At 41.7% G+C, this 20807-nt stretch overlaps 1 protein-coding gene across 2 annotated transcripts in view; it reads left to right on the top strand.

Moving 5' to 3' along the window:
- KIT (KIT proto-oncogene, receptor tyrosine kinase) overlaps positions 1-20807 on the top strand; it is an 88425-nt gene that overhangs the window by 32613 nt on the left and 35005 nt on the right. For both annotated transcript variants that reach the window (XM_047856485.1, XM_047856484.1), the window contains exons 2-6: positions 5572-5841; positions 8908-9189; positions 10294-10430; positions 15241-15412; positions 20249-20438. In XM_047856485.1, coding sequence (XP_047712441.1) covers positions 5572-5841; positions 8908-9189; positions 10294-10430; positions 15241-15412; positions 20249-20438 — 1051 coding nt within the window. The remainder of the gene's footprint in view (positions 1-5571; positions 5842-8907; positions 9190-10293; positions 10431-15240; positions 15413-20248; positions 20439-20807) is intronic.

Here is a 20807-nt window from a genome sequence, read left to right as displayed (position 1 = left end):
CTTTTTTTATCATTCCAAATGGAAATTCTGTACCCATTAAACCCATTAATGCTCCATTCCCCATCCCCCGGCCCTTGGTAGTCTGTAGGTACGTCATGTAATGGAATCATACAACATTTATCCTTTTGTTTCTGGCTTGTCTCACATGGCATGATGTTTGTGAAGTTCATCGATGTGGTAACCGGTGTCAGAATTTCCTTTTCATGGCTGAATAATAGTCCCTTGTATGCACATACTATATTTTGTCTATCTGTTGATGGGCACTTGGGTTGTTTCTGTGTCTTGGCTGTTGTAAGTAATGCTGCTGTGAACATGTGTTTGCAAGTATCTGTTTGTATCCCTGCTTTCACTTCTTTTGGGTATGGTTGAATTTTACACTAGTGAAAGGTTATTGAAGGTATGTTGCCATTTATCTTTTTTTTTTTTTTGGCATTTATCTTGATATTGTTAAAGTCTTGCAACATTATTGACTATGATGGCCCAGAGCCATCGGTCCCTCTAGTAGTTGGTCCCCACAATGGTAGGATTTGCCATTTCTTTTTTTTGGCTCATTAATTAACATGTGTTCAGGGAATAGAAAACAACTCATAAATTAGCCTTAGCCAAACACAATTAAGGAAGCACATTTTCTAATGCAAAGAGTCCTGATGTAGATAAAACCCAATTCAACAAACATTTGTTGAGAACTTGCTATGTGCCAAACACTTTCAATAATGTGCGATTTCAGAACAATTTCAAAGCTCAGTTGGAATACCTTATTGGTTTTGAATTTAAAATATAATAAAGGCAGGTAGATGTGTATATACACTTTTTTTGAAGTTTATTATTATTATTTTTTTAGTAATCTCTATACCCGACATGGGGCTCGAACTCATAGCCCTGGGATCAAGAGACGCATGTTCTTCCAACTTGTCAGGTGCCCCTTGCAAACCTTTAACATGTATCTCTGGTTTTTTTCTATTGTGAGAACATTATAATAACATTCAAGATAGTTTGGAAAAAAGAGAATAAATGATACACAGAGTCCCACTGTAATATAAGCTCTATTTTCCTTTTACAGGGTGAGTTAGAGGGTTGAACTTACAAATAATGTATTTTGAAAATAAAATCCTTAATGCTTCTGGTGGCAATTATTTTAAAATTTGTTTTTTAAATCTCTAGAAGGAAAGCCTACACCAGTGATCTCAAATTTGGAGGCTTCTTTCTTGGAGGTATCTGTAGCAGTTTAATGGATGAGTGGAGCCACTCCCTTAGTGGAGCCGCAGAAATGACATCTGTTCTCTTTTGGGGGTAGATCGGTGGGCTGTTGACACCTGTTACAGGGGCTGGGTGTTTAGGAACCTGTCCTTCCTCCGATCTTTCACACATGTTCAGGGATCGAAGGGAATGTTTTCATGACTGTGCCAGGGGAAAAACACAATTTAGGATTAGGAGGAGGTAAGACGTAGACGTGGACCACGTGTAAGCATCAGTACAAACCAAATGGGTGATGGGGCTGGACATGTTGGACGGATTTAGTGAGGACAGGTGATCATGGTGAGGGACTAACACCCATGAAAACAGGGCTTTCCACGTGGCATGAAGGTGAATTGTGGAGTTGGTGTGTTCTGGGGACATGGGCGGAAAGATGGGCCGAGCAAGGAATAGAGCGGTTTACAGGCTCCTTAGCCAGCCAGCCTAAGGATCTGTCTTATTGGAGAGGCAGGTAAAGGTCCGGGGGAAGCAGCTATAAATTAGTCCCATGAAAAGTGCTTTGCAAACCATACATGATGTCAGAGTTAGCTGCTGCAGCCTCTGTTAGGGTTTTTGAGGCTGGGAGTGGGGTTGTTGAGAGGTGGTGCTTTAGGCTGATAGATCTCAGGGTTATGAGGTTTGAGGAGCTGTGAGTGGGGTGGCCGGAGCCATGGAGATCTTTTAGGAGAGGAGGCCATCTCTCTGTGAGATAATAAGTGGCCAGTCTGGGGGCGGGACAGCAGGCGTGGAAAGACAGACAAGGAGGAGTGGCAGAAAGATTGCTAGGATTTGCCGCCAAGGAGGCAGAAGTCAGGCAGGAACCTGTTTGGGAAATGACGGAACCGTTTACATTCATAGAAAGTGAGTAAGTCAGGACCGATTGGAGGAGTGATAAGAGGTTCTGTTTTGTTTTTTGTTTTTTTTAAGTTTTTTTTTAATTTTTTTTTTTAATGTTTATTTCTGAGACAGAGAGAGAGCATGAGTCAGGGAGGGGCGAAGAGAGAGGGAGACACAGAATCAGAAGCAGGCTCCAGGCTCTGAGCGGTCAGCACAGAGCCTGACGCGGGGCTTGAACTCACAGACTGCGAGATCATGACCTGAGCTAAAGTCGGACGCTCAACCGACTGAGCCACCCAGGCACCCCAAGAGGTTCTGTTTTTAGAATAATTGTGTCCAATATTTGCTTGTATTGTCTAGGTGCCCCCAGACGGTTCTGAGGGCTTTATATAATGGCCTTATGAAATAGGTTCTGTTACTGACCCTCCTTTGCAAATGAGCAAACTGAGACCCAGTTGATGAGGAACCGGCCTAAGGATCACACACTGACTAATGGCAGAGCCAGGATGGACATTTAGACTGTTTTCAGTCCAAGGTCTTACCAAGTATACTTTACGGCTTTGCTGTAATAGCCAATGTTTATTAAAGGTGCCCAGTCCTGTGTTAAGCTCCTTACATGTATTTGCCGCATTTGATTCCCATAAGAACTCTGAGATGAGGGTTTTTGTTTTTTTTTTTTTTTTAATCTTTTTCCAGATGTGGAAACTTGGGCACAGAGAAGTTGAGTGGCCTGCCTTAGGTCACACAGTGAGGCTTAGCATACATTGGTGTGGTAGGTCTCTGGAAGTCAGCAATATTTATTCAACTGGATTGTAATATCTACATATACCCTTAAGATCCACTCCCGAGAAAACTGAATTGATCGAAATATATGGCAATACAAATTTTTATTAAAAAAATTTTTTTCAACGTTTATTTATTTTTGGGACAGAGAGAGACAGAGCATGAACGGGGGAGGGGCAGAGAGAGAGGGAGACATAGAATCGGAAACAGGCTCCAGGCTCTGAGCCATCAGCCCAGAGCCCGACGCGGGGCTCGAACTCACGGACCGCGAGATCGTGACCTGGCTGAAGTCGGACGCTTAACCGACTGCGCCACCCAGGCGCCCCTGGCAATACAAATTCTTTAAGAATTTTTGGATTAAACTTACTGTCCACGTCACTGCTATTTACTTGGAACTACTCCCTTTTCACCAGGGGATAAATAAGTGATAGTGTCTTCATTTATTGTTGTGCCCGTTTTCATTATTTAGCGTGCTGTATAACTTTAAAAATAATCCCAAGCACTTTGTTTTTATATCCCGTCTCCTCCATCTAGATGCTGAGGCCAGCAGGTATAGGTGGTCTTGGCCTATAGCACTTCTTATGTTGTTGGTGCTTAATAACATTTGATGATTATAATTGACCTTGTTATTACCGTCTGCGAATCCAAGTTGCTGAGTGTCTTTAATCTGGGGTGTACTTGGCATGATCTCGTGGAGCCGCAATTGAAGCCATGGTTGAAAGGTGCCCGGATGAGATCGTTTGTCTGGATGACAAATTGGAATCGAGACTGGTCATCTATGTGCACCTGCGGCAGACAGTTTGAGTGCTTCTTCGGAGCATCTTTGGTCCGTGCCTCTCCACAGACTCTCTTCCTTCTATGCTCACATGTTAAGGGATCCCTTCTGTAACTTTTAGCCTCGTTTGACTACAGATCTATTTCTCTGCCTTCTCTTGCTGTAGCTCCTCAGCAAGAGGTCTACACTTAGACTTTAACCTTGGAGCACACAGACACTCCCACTCACCTGAAATTGTACTCTCAGATTTCCTGTGATCTCTTTCCCACCAAATGCAGGGACTTTTGTTCATGCCCTTGACCTTGCTCAGCACCTGCCTTAGGACCCACCACCTTTTCTTTGAAACCTTCTGATGTGTTGCCTTCCCTCCCCTCTTTAGCAACTCCCCTTCCTTTCTGGTTGTGCCTTTTTGTTGTTTTTGTTGTTTGTTTGAGTTTTAAATCTTAGCTGGGAGGGCTCTCCAAGATTCGTACTGGGTGTTCCTCTTTTTTCCACAATCTCTTACCCTTGACTGTCTGATCCCGTCTTTTAACCCCACATGTTATTGCAGGGCTCTCGCCCCTCCTGTCCCCATCCCTTTATGATTCTGTCCCCATCTCCCCACCCCCGATCATGCCAAAAGTGTAGAGAGTTTCCTGGTGTGGGGTAGCTATCCCATTTCGCCCATGACCTTGCAGAAGTGATTGAAAGCACTCCAGGGAGTTCTGTTCCCCTGATGCTCTAGCCCACCTCGTCCAGGGACTCTTTCTTCCATCTCCCTCACCCAGGCTGTAGGTGAGTCTGTCTTTGTAGCTTTCATTGCACTATAACCATTGATGTGTTTTTCCTCTGGCGTACGCGGCATCCTTAGTCTCAAATCCTTACTGTAAGTCTTATCGCTTCTGCCTACCTGAGAACCAGGGCTTTTCACTGATTTCCTTGACTCCAATTGATCACTAGTATCTTACTCTGCATGTCACCTTTCTACTGAAAACCGTATGGTGCCTCTGCGCGTGGTCTCTGTGGTATATGTCCATGGCACGTGTCTCGTCTTTGGCCTTTTCTGGCCCAGCCCACCTCCTACTTCTTCAGCTTAAAGCTAAAACTCGGAGCTATGTTTCACTTATTCTGACATGGAAGCAGTGTGTTCTGTAAACTCTGGAGTGTGTGTAAGAACCACGTGTTGCACTTCACGTGGACTTCTGCAGATCACAATTAATGCATCTATGCCCAAAGCTTTTGCAGATCGTAATTCATGCATTTATGCGACAGATGGATGAATGAGTTGACTGCTGCGAATTTTCTAAGGTTCAAGTTTCATATTCAGAGTCTAAAGTTTGCATCTTTAAACTAGGACGCCTGTCTAGGCATTAGTTTGATTAGGCTGCAACCCGACAAATGTCGTGAAACCTCTCATGGTCTGATCTTTCAAATGGGATTTTCATTTTCTGCCCTATTGCTTGGAACTCATAAATAGTTCTCCTTTTGATGAACATCACCATGTAAGGAGCACTGCATACAAATAACAGTTCACAGCCAAGCTGTGTCATGATCACGTACGTTTTGCCACGAGAGTAACAGGTCAGGAGTTTGTGTGTGTGTGTTTTTATAGTGCGAGGTTTTGTTTTTGTTGTTTCTAGGCTGGGTGTCAGTAAGTCAGTACCACGGCGACGGCCCCTATTCTGAAAACTTGACCCAGCTGGGGTGTTTAGCCCAGAGAAGGCCATGGCATCCAGTGAGTTGGTTGCATACCAAGTGCGACCCTCTAGTTGAGAGTTGCAGAAAATAATTCAGTAGATGAACTTAAACTTTAAACAGAACTCTTTCTAACTATAAATAGCCGGGCAGCTCTGTCCTATTTTTATTGTAGAGCACACAGAAGATGGAAATCAATATCGGAAGAAATGCTTTATTTCGCCAAGGAAAAAGATCATACTCAACACGATTCTGACTCTTCTTGGCAGGCTCTTCTCAACCATCTGCGAGTCCGGGGGAATGGTCTCTACCGTCCATCCATCCAGCAACGTCAGAGTTAATAGTCAGTGTTGGCGACGAGATTAGGCTGTTGTGCACCGATCCAGGGTTTGTCAAATGGACTTTTGAGACCCTGGGCCAGTCGAGTGAGATCACACATAATGAATGGATCACGGAGAAAGCAGAGGCCACCAACACGGGCAATTACACGTGCACCAACGGAGGCGGCTTAAGCAGTTCCATTTACGTGTTTGTTAGAGGTAAACGTGTGGCTTTCTTTCATGCTATGCTTTGGAGAACTTAAGAGCTTGTTCTTAATTATGGATGACATATACATGGCCAGCCAGAGATAAAATGTTACTGGCTGGGTCTAGAAAACCTAAAACAAATTATTCTTAGTTAGTTCCCCCCCCCCCCCCATCTTTTGACACATGGTGGCTGTGGTTATGACTCCAGCTGAAGGTCTGCAAGGCTGTGATGCTCTTCCTAATGAGGTTACAATATGGTGAGCCCATTTGTTCTGGAAGCTCTGAGTAAACCCTGAGAATAAATTGGGCCCTTTGGGAAAGCTGCATTTTAATGCCTTGAGATCCTAGATACTCCCACTTAGTAAAAACACTTCGGGGAACTAAAGGCCTCTAAAGGCCTAAACAGGCCAACACTTCAAAAGAATTGATCCACTTTTAGGGAGCAAATTCCGGAAAAGTCACCCAGTCAGCTAATCAACCCCTGTCCCTCTTAGGTTCTTAATAGTTGTCAGTGGATTCATGTAAAAAAACAAACCCAAAACCCGAAGAACAGATAAAACAAACAAACTGTGACCTCTTAGAAGAAAAATATGATGGTTGGATTTCTGTACCTCATTTCCCATGACAACCTCCATGATTCATCTGTATTTGTGCTTTTCACCTCCTTCTCAAGAGGAGGTTTGCTGAAGGGGGGTAGGCAGGAGAATCTTCTCGTTGATGTAAAAACAAGTACTTAAAGCTTAAGAGATATACCCAGGTTCTAGCAGGACAAAGAGAGTCCCAGTTCTGGTCCTGCGTCTGTACCTAGACTGGGGCTACCATTGAAAGAGGCTGCGTAGGAGGCCTCACCCGTGGTTATTGTGGAGGAATAATGAGTAAATTTGTCCTAGATCGTAGATCTGGGCAACCTCAAGAGCTTCAGGTTTTCATCGCAACCTTCAGATAAGATCACCTGCTCTGTCGTCCTGATGTAATTGTCTTTGAGGAGACCGCATTGTGCAAATTCTAGCTCTATCAAGGGTTAATACAGTTGACTCACCTAGTGTTCACTGTAGAGCAGGTTGCCATGAAATTCACTCTGCCTCTCCTTAGTTTATCTGTTATTCTTTCCTAGGTGGGTAGCTGAAAAATACACAGTGATAAGGCGCAGCTTAGCCTCTGGGTATGATTCCGTAATTGTCGAGCTAACCTGTGTGCTGTTCTTTGACATTCAGGAAGGTACTCTTTAATTTTCAGGTGCTAATGAAGTATCATTCTGCACATTAACGCAATGGGTAAACCACTGAATAAATGGGGATGACTGAATTCGCCAGGTCGGTCTGGCAGACTTCATGGTTTTCTTTAAAGGGAAAGTCTTCCCTCGTAACTTAGTCCTATGCTGAATTATTACTGATTTAAGATGTTTGGATACTTAAGTGATTCATGTTACAGCAATGAAAGAAATTGGGGCGTTGTAGGAGCTAGACTAAGCCACCGAGCGAGAGTAGATGTACAAAAAATAAACCAAACAAAACAGCTATGGCCTCAGACCATAGTTCAGCCATCATGAAGTACTTTATTCATAGAACTCATTAGTAAGGCTGGGAGGTGCATAATTCGTTCTGGAAAATTACCTTTCAAAATTGGTCAGTATATATTTCAATGATGCCAAGTTGATTTTTGTGGAACACCTGAATTCCAGGTAGAAAGGACAAGTAAGAAACATTTTAAACATAATCTGTTGGCCCAACCGTGTATCTGTATTCTCTTTACACAGGAGAGGTGGCAGCATATTGTGTATACAGAATGAGGTTTGTCTTTGCTTATATGAGGTCCCAGTCTGCCTGAGGCCTTTCCCAGTCCACACCTGGTGTCCTGGCGTAATTGTTAATAGCACTCCACTCACAAGCGTCCTGGTTTGGATGATAAAGTGTTTGCCACCGCATTCCTGAAACTCATGAGCTCCCCTTGGGAATATGGCTTCAGTTGATTTCCACAAGTTTGTATTAATATGCGTCTTTCAAGAGAGTATGGATAGAGCGGGACCCACGTGACATTCGTATGGGGTGGCCTGCTAATAGTTTTCGCAGATTCTATGCAGAAGCCAAAAGATTCTGGAGATTGGGGACTCTGGAAGGGGGTCCCCACAGAACAGTTAAGAGGAAGAATACCTCTCCTCTCTGATCCTGATAGGTAATACCAGACCGGCTTAGTCTTGGCTCATGCTCCTTAGAGTATCCTCTGTTGTGGAAAAAGAGTAAGTTTTGTAATAAAATATCCCCAGATTTTTAAGAGCCGAAGTTGTGGTATCAGTTGGACTGCAGTTCGAGTTCTGCCCAGCCGTTTCTGGACCATGTCACTTTAGGAGAGTCCCTTTAAAAAAATATATATATTTTTTAATGTTTATTTGAGAGAGAGACAGAGTGCAAAGGAGATGGGGGAGTAAAGAGAGAGGGAGACACAGAATCTAAAGCAGGCTCTAGGCTCCGAGCTGTCAGCACAGACAGCTTGCACCCACGGACCACAAGATCATGACCTGAGCCGAAGTCGGACGCCTAACCGACTGAGCCTCCCAGGCGCCCCTAGGAGAGTCACTTTTTTGAGACTTCAGTTTCTTCATGTATAAAAGGGTGATGATGATAGTGCCCTTCACTGAGGGCTGTTTTTTTAAAATTTTTTTTTTTAACGTTTTTATTTATTTTTGAGACAGAGACAGAGCATGAACGGGGGAGGGGCAGAGAGAGAGGGAGACACAGAATCGGAAGCAGGCTCCAGGCTCCGAGCCATCAGCCCAGAGCCCGACGCGGGGCTCAAACTCACAGACCGTGAGATCGTGACCTGAGCCGAAGTCGGACGCTTAACCGACTGCGCCACCCAGGCGCGCCCCCACTGAGGGCTGTTTTGAGGGTTAAATGAGAGAAAGCGTAACGGTCCAAGCTTGGTGTCTGACACATGGAAAGGGACAAATGTTAACTGTTACCTAATTAGCAGCGTTTGGGTAAATTCTACTTTTGCTCGCAAAGAGAAACGTCGGAGTCGTTTGAGATTTTTCAAAAATGTTTTCAACCATTCAAACTACCGATTTTTGACACGCTATAGATCCCACAAAGCTTTTCCTCGTTGACCTTCCCTTGTATGGGAAAGAAGACCATGATACGCTGGTCCGCTGTCCTCTGACAGACCCAGAGGTGACCAATTACTCCCTCCGGGGGTGCGAGGGGAAGCCTCTTCCCAAGGACTTGACTTTCGTCACCGATCCCAAGGCTGGCATCACAATCAGGAACGTGAAGCGCGAGTACCATCGGCTGTGCCTGCATTGCTCTGCGGACCGGAAGGGCAAGTCCGTGCTGTCGAAGAAATTCACCCTGAAAGTGAGGGCAGGTAAGGGGGGGCCCTTCTCGCTTTCTTCTGGGAGGCGGAGCAGCTGTTGATGTTGATTGGTACACGACTTCTCTCTTCTCGTTGGTCCATCTTTCGATCGGCCGTCAGGCAGCTGGCTCTTCCTCACTCCCCCTGGCTTCAGACTACTGTCAGCTGCTTGTGAACTCTTTGTTGCATAGTCCCCACCCCACACAACCGCCCACGACTGCCTCCAGTGGGGCGCGTTGACCAACGACTGGCATTTAGACCGTACAGGGGGCAGTAGGAGGAGGGGACCGCTGTGAAACCTACCGACATAGGGGCACCCCAAGTTTTGTAACCGCACGAGGTGTTCCTTCCGAGAGAAACTCACTGGGAAGCTTCAGTTACACTATTTGAAAAGATTAGCATACACATTATTCACTCCTTGATTTAGTATTGACAGAGGGATTGACTTTCTCCTCGTCTGTTTAATTTTCATGCATTCCCAAACTCTTCACAATCTGAGGAGGCAAGTACCAACTGAGTACAGACTTTGTTGTTATCCTGGCGTTATGTAGATTATTTTGGTAGCTGGAAGATGTCTAGATTTTGTATCTCAGATCATCAAATTCGACACCAGTTGACATTCAGCAACTGGGGGGCTTTTTTTTTAAGGCTTTTGAAAAAGTGTGCTCATTGGCGTTAAGGGAAGTCTGGTTATTTAAAATGGGGGTTTTCAGAGACGGACAACGTATTATTTTTACGGCCTACGGGAAAGATGCCTGTTCGGTTGAAAGAAGTTAACTAGGTGCGGGTCACGTCCTCATGAAACCATCAAGGTTGTGTGAGGTAAAGATTAATGCCAGGCCTGCCCGTTTCAAAATAGCATTGTCAAGGAGCGTTATAATCTCAAAGCAGACGGCCCTATCTTTTTCACCCGGTATTAATGAATTTGCTTGAAGGATACAAGATTTAATTGCTGATGCCTGCTGATGTGCAAGTACTACGGAGCAGTCAGTAGCATACCTGATATTTTATTTAACAGACCACCGAGTAAGTTGTGCGCATTTGAGGAAAAGTGGCAAGTGAAAATGGCATATAATAGAACAGACTATTTGAGGGTCCCATTTCTTTTTATTCTAGCCATCAGAGCTGTCCCAGTTGTGTCTGTGTCCAAAGCAAGCCATCTTCTTAGGGAAGGGGAAGAATTCTCCGTGATGTGCTTGATAAAAGATGTGTCTAGTTCCGTGGACTCGATGTGGATCAAGGAAAACAGCCCGGTAAGTGGCTTGTTCCCTTTTTTTTTCCCCCCCCATCGATGGTTTTCTCTTTGTGGGAGATTTTAAGGGTTTTTTTTTTTTTTTTTTTTCCTTAAAAGGGTCTATTAATTGTCCTGGGGAGGCTCAGCTGGTATGTCTGTCTGAGGTGGGACTGTCTGGGCGTGAGTCGAGATGCAGATTTCCCCCTTTCGTGACACCATATGTGGGTGTGTATCTTCATTGTTAGTGACACATGCGTATCATTTGGTAAATTTACGTTGAGAAAATCAAAGAGAGGACTTGAGACTCCTTTTGTTACTGTACGCTGTTTCTTTGACTTTCCTGGGGAAATTTTAAGAAAACTAATGATTGCGTATGCACCTTGATGTTTTTCAGACTATTATCAGAGCTATCCAGGGCAGATTATTTAAAATATTGGGCAAAGTTGTCAATGGTTTTTTTTTTCCTTTCACGTTGAAAAAGAGTAAATGGTCTCAGATGCTAACTAGAGAGAGCTCTTCGCTTTCCCACAAAGTGGCCTATCCATTTGAGAGCTGGGTTTCTTTTTTGTATTGATCTGACTCTCCCCTCTGAGGCTGGTTACCTGAGATCAAGTTGCTAATGGTTTTCTGTTTGTTTTAGTCACTATTAATAAAATGGTTATCTTTAATCTGAAACATTTGGACATGTTTAAGTTCTCATTCATTTAACAAATGCGTATTGAATGTCTACTATATGTCAGGTACTGTGTTAGGCATATCTTAAGTAAATTTTAGCCAGTTATAGGAAGTTTTTTTGTTTTTTGGTTTTTTTTCCTCTCTAAATACTCCTTAATAGCAAGGTCTTTAAAATGTCTAAATTCCCAAATATTCTGTTTTCAAATTCCCGTCGACTGAAGTTTCAGTAATTTTTATTTGCATAATGTTGGCCATCTAGTTAACTAGCTTTTACGGTGGTTTTTCTTCGTATACATATGTGCATTACATTAGAGGAAAGATATAATATAGTTTCCTTCTCCTCCTCTTCCTGTCCTCCCTCCCCTTGCTCTGTATTCAACATTGGTGATTTCATGCCTGTTTAAAGAATGCTTTGCTAGATAAGTAACCATGGTGAGTAGCGTAATGCAAAGTAGCATGATGGTATTCACATAGACTTGTGATGGATGATCCCTTGCTGGTGAAGCCTATCACCACTGACTAGGAGAATGGATTGTACTAGACTTGTTCTTTCAAACCAATGGCTCAGAGAAACAAGTTTTCGTTTCCGTATCATAGAACTTAATAAAAACAATAGTTTATGTATGGATTTTTGACTGACCTTATAGAACGCAATCCTATATAAATTGGCTTTCTATAATCCTTGATTTCAGATGAGAGAACAGTTTATACCATGTGTATATTTGAGCCTCCATACAACTTGAAAATTAGCTTTTTTTTCTATGAGGAATTATATTGCCCCAGGCAGTTTTGTTCTGAACCGTTTTTCCCTGGAGTCCTACATGCCATTCCCAATTAATCCACTGGCATTGGAAGATAAGCCTTTGGTATTGGGAGCTCTTTGGGGAAATCCCAGTGTGCATCTCAAGGGTTAAGGAAAACCAAATCACATGCAAACAATATGTAATATGTGACTTGCAGATGGGGCTCATGGCTCTCCGCCAAGGTTCATCCATGAATCTTTTGTTGATATCCTTTGGCTTAATTTGAAATACTTAGCACTCTTAGCACTATCAAATTATTTTAAAAATCCATGGTATTTGACTCTGACCCTTTGGAATAACTAACTCACAATGAAATCTAGGATAAGATGACTGTCCTAGAGTTTTTGCTGTTGTGTGTTTTAAAACGTAAGAGAGTCTTGGCGTTTATTCAACACTTGTGAATCTTGGTTAGCTTTTCTGATGCTTTTAAAGCCTTGTAGTTTTTACTTTTAATTAGGATATTTGACAGTGTCCTAAAAATGGTCTTCAGGTTTGGGTGTTGGGTCTGCATCACTACTGAGGTCCAAGGTTTTCCTTCCCGCATTGACATGTTCATTGTTCAGGTTTAACTCCCTGTTAGAAGACCTTTGGGCTCTTGGGAGAACTAGAAGGAAGAGATACCATAAATCTAGAATGTGTGATGTTACCTGTCCATCGTCACTCTGCCTTTGCAGAGAAGTCTATGACATGATGGACCGGGAGAGGACAGAACAATGTCACCTCACCTTGCTATTGCATCTTCTTGATTGATCTTCTGCAGCAAAATGGCAGATTTCTGCCAATTACTAGAAGAATCTCTGGGAAGGGAGTATCTTCAAATCTGCCTAGTGCTTCAAATTGGAAAGGCGTTTCAAGACCTTTCTTTAAAGACCTTCTCTCCTTCCCTTTCAGAAACAAAAGCTGGGTGGGACGCCTGGGTGGCTCAGTTGGTTAAGCGTCCCACTTCTGCTCAGGTCATGATCTCACGGTCTGTGACTTCGAGCCCCGCGTCGGGCTCTGTGCTGACAGCTCGGAGCCTGGAGCCTGCTTTGGATTCTGTGTCTCCCTCTCTGACCCTCACCCGTTCATGCTCTGTCTCTCTCTGTCTTAAAAAGAAAAAAAAAAAAAAGAAACAAAAGCTATGACTGCTCGTATCCTTGACTTGCTCAAGATCTCACAGTTAGTTAACAAAGCAGGTTTCTCTTCTTTTTATTTCAAAACATTCAGCTTTGGCAGTCTGCTCTTATGTATGCTCATTTTAATGTAAAATTTTTTTTTCCAAAAATATAATAACATGAGGAAAAAAAGAGAAACATATAATTCTACCACTGCATGTAGCAGTGCTATGCAGTGGAAATATAATGTGAACCTCCTATGTAATTTAAAATTGTCTAGTAGGCACATGACAGAGAGTAAAAAAAGTAAAATTGATTGTAATATATTTTATTTAACCTTGTATAGCTAACATATTACCATGTAATTAACAAAAAGTATCAATGGGTTATTTTACATTACTTTTTTGATATTAAGTCTTCCAAATCGGGGACATATTTTATATTTACAACACAACTCAGTTTGGACCTCAAGCATCTCAAGAGCTCCAGTAGTGTTTATGTTGGCTGGTTTTTTTTTTTTTTTTAATTTATTTTTATTTATTTATTTTAATTGAGAGAGAGCATGTGGGCAGTGGAGGGGGTGGGGGTGGGGAGAGAGGGAGAGAGGGAGGGAGGAAGAGAGGAATCTTAAGCAGTCTCTACACTCCCTGCGGAGCCCAACGTGGAGCTCAATCCCATGATCCAGGGATCATGACCTGAGTTGAAATCAGAAGTTGGATGCTGAACCGACTGTGTGACTGGTCTTTATAAACACTATATAGCCCACTTTTTTTTTTTTTCATATTTCTTTTCTCTCTGCCCCCATGCATCTGTATTATCACATGGTTGCCGTTCTAAGGTACACTCGATTTAGGTGTTTTAAGTAATATAAACATTTTTCTTATTTTCACGTTCATGATTTTGATCCTTGGTAGACATTTAGGTCATCTCTGAGATTTCACTGCAGTAAATATTTTTGAGCTTTTTTTTTTTTTTTTTTTAATTGAGTTATTTCCTTGAGATAAATTTGCTGAAATCGATCAGGGGATATGAACATACTGCCAAGCTGCTTTCCACAAGGATTGTTCTGATTTACAATGCCGTCAGAATGGTCTAATGCTAATAGGCTCACCGTGGCCTGGCCAGCAAAAACCCTTGATCTCGCTCCATGTCAGTATCAGCTCCTTTATTTTCTTTTTTCAGTTGTTATTTTTTCAATTGGAATGTGTTCATATTACAGAAAATTTGGAAGATGAAGAAAGCTCTTTGGTACTCCTTTTAATCTTTTCAGAGAGGAGCTATAGTTTATATTTTACTTTATTCCCATGATATTTTCCATACCAGAAATCTCTCCATGTGTGAATGGTGATAGCACAAGAGTAAATTTGTAACTTTTTCTCTTCAGCTCATGCTTAAGTAATTTGGGTTTGGTCTTACATGTTTTACATACTTTGGGACCCCCCCCCTTTTTTTTTTTTAACGTTTATTTATTTTTGAGACAGAGAGAGACAGAGCATGAACGGGGGAGGGTCAGAGAGAAGGAGACACAGAATCCAAAACAGGCTCCAGGCTCTGAGCTGTCAGCACAGAGCCCGACGCGGGGCTCGAACTCACAGACCGTGAGATCATGACCTGAGCCGAAGTCGGCTGCTTAACCGACTGAGCCACCCAGGCGCCCCAATGGGACCCCTTTTAATAGTTGCCAAAATTCTGCTGGGTAAGAACTGTAGGATGAATTTCCAAGCTAGCTTTAGACATTGGGATTCTACTTTTATTCATGAAAATAGTATAAATATTAATAGAACATGATGATTAGAGATGTGTTTTCTTGCAATCGCTAGGATACAAAATTTTAAAAAAATACATGTAACAGGAAATACTGATATGATCTAACTATGCTGACTCATTGTAAAATAGAGTAAAATATCAGCATTGTAAAATGTGGTATTTCTTATATAGTAACTTCTAAAATTTGGCACTGTTAAACAAATATTTAGTGCTGCAGAGAATTTGGAATCAGGTATGCCATGGTTATTAAAAAATGAATTTTCATGTTTTTTTCTAATAGTGACTATCTTTCAATATAATCCAGGGATATGAAGTGTTCCAATGACAGACTTGTCATGATGCTTTATTATTCTTACTTAAGTAGTGTATAATGAATGTTAATATGGAGAAGTTAATTGCTGCTATTTTTAATTTATCTAGCTAGGAAAGATCCTGAATATAAATTTTATGGTAATCTTTGATTTTTTTTTTTTTCCTCTCCTGTAACCAGCAAACTAACGCACAGCCACAGAGTAATAGCTGGCACCAAGGTGACTTCAATTTTGTACGTCAGGAAAGGTTGACGATCAGCTCAGCAAGAGTTAACGATTCTGGAGTGTTCATGTGTTATGCCAATAATACTTTTGGATCGGCAAATGTCACAACAACCTTGGAAGTCGTAGGTAAATATCTCTATGCGAACGTATAAATTACCGGCAGTAGTGAAAGAAGACGTTGCTAGAGAGTTTCCTTTTTATGTTAATAGAATCTTGAAGCGATTCTTAGAAATTTTATGATCACGGAATGAATGAATGAATGAAAATGATCACTGTAGCCTTTTTCCAACTAGAGCCCAAGAGCAGATCCTACCAGTTTAATAGAGGGGAAGAGGAAAGATGTAACTGAAGTGGTTTCAGTGGGCCATTTTCTGCCATCCGCCCTCCCCTCCCCACCACACAAAGTGTGAACTGGAGCTTTTTCAAAACTTCTGGTCCTTGCTGAATGACTTGAGTTTGGAAGTGGGTGTAGACTTTCTCTATGGAGGAGAGCAAGTGCTGAGAGCCTACAGTATTTCTCTGCATCTTTTAGGGAGGCGCTTCAGTCTTTGGTTTATCTTTTTTACTGCCCAGGGGTCTGGTTTATTTGTTGCAGGAAGGGCTGAATTGGGCTTTTTCTTCCTAGTATGCCCCTCACTTCACCCTGTCTTGTAGCCTTATAGGCCGTAGCATAAACCTTCAGGAAGGAACCCCACTGGGGTTAGTTAGGTCCTTGGTTCTACCTAGCATAAACTGGATCATGGTACCTATGGTCCTAAGCGCATCTAGCTAGTACATACTATGTAAAGGTTTAACCTTTTCTTCCCTCCTCTGGAAATCTCACCAAATCTTTATTTTCCAAGATCTACTTAATGAGAGCAGAATGCAGTGAAGTACTGTTCTTGATTTCCTGGAAATAATAATAATTTTTAAATTACTTTATTTACACTTTTTTTTCCTTTGGTCTTTTGAGTATTGTTCGAATTTAATCTATTTTCTTGTCTTTTTAGTGCAGTTATGTTCTTAGTGCTTGACTTTGATTAAGTACTTGCATGGTGGTGAAACTTCCTCACGAGCAATAATAAAACGATGTGATATTTGTTTTCATTTCTCCTCTTTCCCCCCTGTTTCTTCAATAATTTATGAAGCAATGTTAGAGGTCTGTGATTTATTCTACAATAATCTCATATAATTTTGGTGTTTCTGCCCATGTTGTAATGGAAAGCATTACACACTAAATGTGGAAAAGACCCTTTACTTGCAATTATAGAGTCAGTGTGCCGAAAGAGTATTATTACTTTTTCCCTAAACGTGATTGTGAACCATTTATTAATTTGAATAGAAAGCTATGCTTTTAAAATATTAAACTCCATAAGTGCTAATTTGCTAAGTTGATTAGGGAGCATGTTGATATATCAGCTTCAGCTCCAGAAAGCAATTAGTAAGGATGTTTTGAGCATATTATTGTATGTAATCAGATTTTGAAAATCCATTCATCAATTTCCAAGAATATAACTGTATAACTGGAAGGGCTTGTGGCTGTGAAATCTGAATCTGGTTTTGTATTGTTTCGGGATGGGTTGGGATGGGACAAGAAAGAGGGAGACAAAGAGAAAAGTCATTTCTTTTGGGGATGGAGGTCGGATTTGAATATGATGTGGATCCCTTCTTGGCCTTTCAGCTAAGATCAAGTGTGCATATGACGTGCAGTGGCTTTGGGATAGTCCCCACCTGGTTTTGAACTGGAGCTGTGCCACCTGACTTTTGAATGCACCCTACTTTACCTCTGCCTGCATTTCCTCTTCTGAGAAACACAGCCTCCAACTCCAAAGGCTGCAGAGAGGAGAAAAGGCAATAGATTTTATAGAAGTGCCTGGCATGGAGTTTGCACTTGACGAAACGTTAATGCGTCACCAACTTCTTAATGGAGAAGTACCTGAAAAAAATCATACTTTCTGTTCAAACAACGCTGATGGAGTTCTTTGATTCTAATAACTCTTATACTTCATGAATTTGAAGCTCCGTTCCACTATAGGACATAAAACTATATTGAGCCTGTAAAGAACTCTAGAAAACTCAGGAAAACTTCGGTAGTATACACATGTGGTGATAATGAGACAACTCACTTCAGTGCAATTATTGTCTGGAATATTTGAGTGTTTTGCTTTGGGTGTGTTTGAATGGATGACCTTAAGAACTGGAAACTGTAACATAGCATTTAGATGAAACATTTGTTCCCTCAGAATTAACCTAAATTTGCTTTAAAAATGACAGGAGGGGGGCGCCTGGGTGGCGCAGTCGGTTAAGCGTCCGACTTCAGCCAGGTCACGATCTCGCGGTCTGTGAGTTCGAGCCCCGCGTCAGGCTCTGGGCTGATGGCTCGGAGCCTGGAGCCTGTTTCCGATTCTGTGTCTCCCTCTCTCTCTGCCCCTCCCCCATTCATGCTCTGTCTCTCTCTGTCCCAAAAATAAATAAACGTTGAAAAAAAAATTAAAAAAAAAAATGACAGGAGGTTTTAATTTATGATTTAGGTATTAGAACAAGATGGTGGTTTCCATCTCCAACTTTGACTTGGATGAGTTTTTATTCTCACCTATGACAGATCCTTTTCCATTACTGCAAAGGAGAGTTGGACTCCACTTTTTCTTCTGAATCTATAGGAAAGCCAAGAGGCAGCCAATGCTGTAATGACAACTCCTGGGAGACCTTAATATATGTAGCCAAATAGTGCCAAAAATAATGAAAAATGTATTTAAAAGTTTATAGTTACTAAATTTGGAAAAAGAATTAGAAGAATAAAATGAAAGCTCTTCCATAATCCCACTAAATGTGACATAACCATTTTTAAGATTTGGTATATTGCTTGTATTTTTGTATGCAGCAGGGTTTCAGTGATGCATACAAGCTTATTCTCTCTCTCTAACTGGAAGTATTATATGGAGAATCTAGGGATATGTTACAGTGAGAAAAGCCAAGCCTGGCGTCTCACAAACCTATATTCAAATCTGGGCTCTGCCCTTGGGCAGCTAGCTCTTAAGCTTTCCAGGACTGGATATCTTTCATCTATACATTAGGAGTTATAAGCTTTCTCCCCTAGTATTGTTATGGAATTAAATATTTGTCATAATTGTTAATTAAAATGTAATGCCAAGCTACTTAAGGCAGTTCTTGGCACATAGCAAGCATTCCATAAATGGTGGCTATAAAAATAATATTGGCAATTATTTTATTACGTGTTTTTCAAGCTCTTTCTTGTGTGATTGTCATAGAACCATTTCTAACCAGTGCCCTGATTTTTAAAATTATTATATCCAAGGTAGAGGGCCGTTCTTTTTGCATGTGGCTACCCACTAAGAAGAGTTCTCCAACGGAAACTACAGGGTTAAATTGGAGAATAGATAATTATAGAAAATCTATATTGCTAAATGCTTTCTGAAAGAGTTGTGCCAATTTACAGTGTGTAATTCAGCACACTACTTTTACCACGCTTGGAGAATTATTGAGTTTCTTTCAAATTAGTTTTGCTATTTTTCCATAGGATGGATAGACTTTATTTTTTAACAGCTTTATTGAAGTTTTGCTATTTTTAAGAAGTGAAAAGTGATGCCTTATTTTTAATTACCAGTTCAGGGGTGCCTGGGTGGCTTAGTCGGTTGAGTGTCCAACTCTTCTTGATTTTGGCTCGGGTTGTGAGATCGAGCCCCATGTTGGGCTCCATGCTGAGTGTGGAGACCGCTTGGGATCCTCTCTCTCTCTCTCTCTCTCTCTCTCTCTCTCTCTCTCTCCCCCCCTCCCCCTCCCTCCCTCTCCCTCTCCCTTCCCCCCCTCCCTATTGGGCTCTTTCTCAAATTAAAAAAAAATGATTTACTAGTTTAAATATTTTCCATCTATTGATTTTCATGTTCTTTTTCCTATTACCTTAATTTTACAGTATAGACATTTAAAAATGCTATGTATTCAGATTCTTAGGACTTTAATGATTTGATTTTGTTTCTTCTGTTGTTTCTTTTTTTTTTCTTTTTTTTTTTTAATGTTAATTTATTTCTGAGAGGGAGAGAGACAGAGCGTGAGCAGGGGAGGGGCAGAGAGAGAGAGCGAGACAAAGAATTCAAAGCAGGCTCCAGGCTCTGAGCTGTTAGCACAGAGCCTGATGGAGCTCGAACTCAGGAACCACGAGATCATGACCTGAGCTGAAGTTGGATGTTTAACCGACTGAGCCACCCAGGCTCCCCTCTTCTGTTGTTTCTAAAACGTCTAGAAAACTGCCCCCTCTGTAGAAGTTTGATAGGAGTTAATTCTGTTGTCAGTTAAAGATACAGTTTGATTATTAAAATGCTGTACTTGGGGCGCCTGGGTGGCTCAGTCGGTTAAGCGTCCGACTTCAGCTCAGGTCATGATCTCACGGTCCGTGAGTTCGAGCCCCGCGTCAGGCTCTGTGCTGACAGCTCAGAGCCTGGAGCCTGCTTCACATTCTGTGTCTCCCTCTCTCTCTGGCCCTCCTCCGTTCATGCTCTGTCTCTCTCTGTCTCAAAAATTAATAAACATTAAAAAAAAATTTTTTTTTTAAATAAAATGCTGTACTTGATTTCCTCTGTGATATATTACATGATGAGGAGGTAACAGGCTTATTTTTCTTCAAATACTAAATGGCGTTCTTTCAACACCTTTATTGACAATTTGAGCTCTCTTCCCCCTCTTGACTTTTGACACCTTCTTATCACATATACAATTGTACTGGGTCTGGGTGTGGGCTAACCATTTAGTCCCAACACTTTCTAACCTAAGAAGTAGTTCTAGAAGACTTCCAGGGTGGTGCTAGCTCTTGAAGAGAGTTCCTTAAGAGACAGAGAAGGGAGAATAAACATCTCAAGCGTGTCCTTTCTGAAACCAGCCAGTTATTTTTGTAAGCCGAAGGTGAAGTTGGGTTTTCCGTTGGGTGGCTGTGGATAATAGTTTCTTCCTGTTCTATTTTGTTATAATCAGCTAAAGGATTCATTAACATCTTCCCTATGATGAATACCACAATATTCGTGAATGATGGCGAGAATGTGGATCTGATTGTCGAATATGAGGCATATCCCAAGCCTGAGCACCAACGGTGGGTCTATATGAACAGAACCCTCACTGATAAATGGGAAGATTATCCCAAGTCTGACAACGAAAGTAATATCAGGTAAGAAAAGAGCCTTACGCTGAGGATCGGATGTTTTCCCCGTCTCTCCTTGGCTTACCAGGGCCTGTGTCTGTGACCCTTAGATGTATGAGAAGACACCTGGTGTGGAAAGAAGTTTGGCCCTGCTTCCTGAGTCTTTAGACCAGTATTTCCTTTCGCTTTGTGATTAGAGCACGCACGGAAGTCCGTGCCTCAGTTTTCTCATTTGTGAAATGGAAGATCGTTTGCTCCCAGAGTTCTAAGGCTAGTTCCAAGCAGTGACTGGCGTGTGCTAGAGACACATTGAAATCTTTTTTTTTTTTCCACAGAAAGTGGAGAGTTAGTGCCTTGAATCCTTTTTTTAAAAAATGTAAGGTAACTGAAGCCTCA

This window comes from Prionailurus viverrinus, chromosome B1 (genome assembly GCF_022837055.1).
Source record: "Prionailurus viverrinus isolate Anna chromosome B1, UM_Priviv_1.0, whole genome shotgun sequence".
NCBI classification, from domain to species: Eukaryota; Metazoa; Chordata; class Mammalia; order Carnivora; family Felidae; genus Prionailurus; species Prionailurus viverrinus.
The sequence above is the reverse complement of the archived record's forward strand: the minus strand, read 5'-3'. Positions and strand labels throughout refer to the sequence as shown.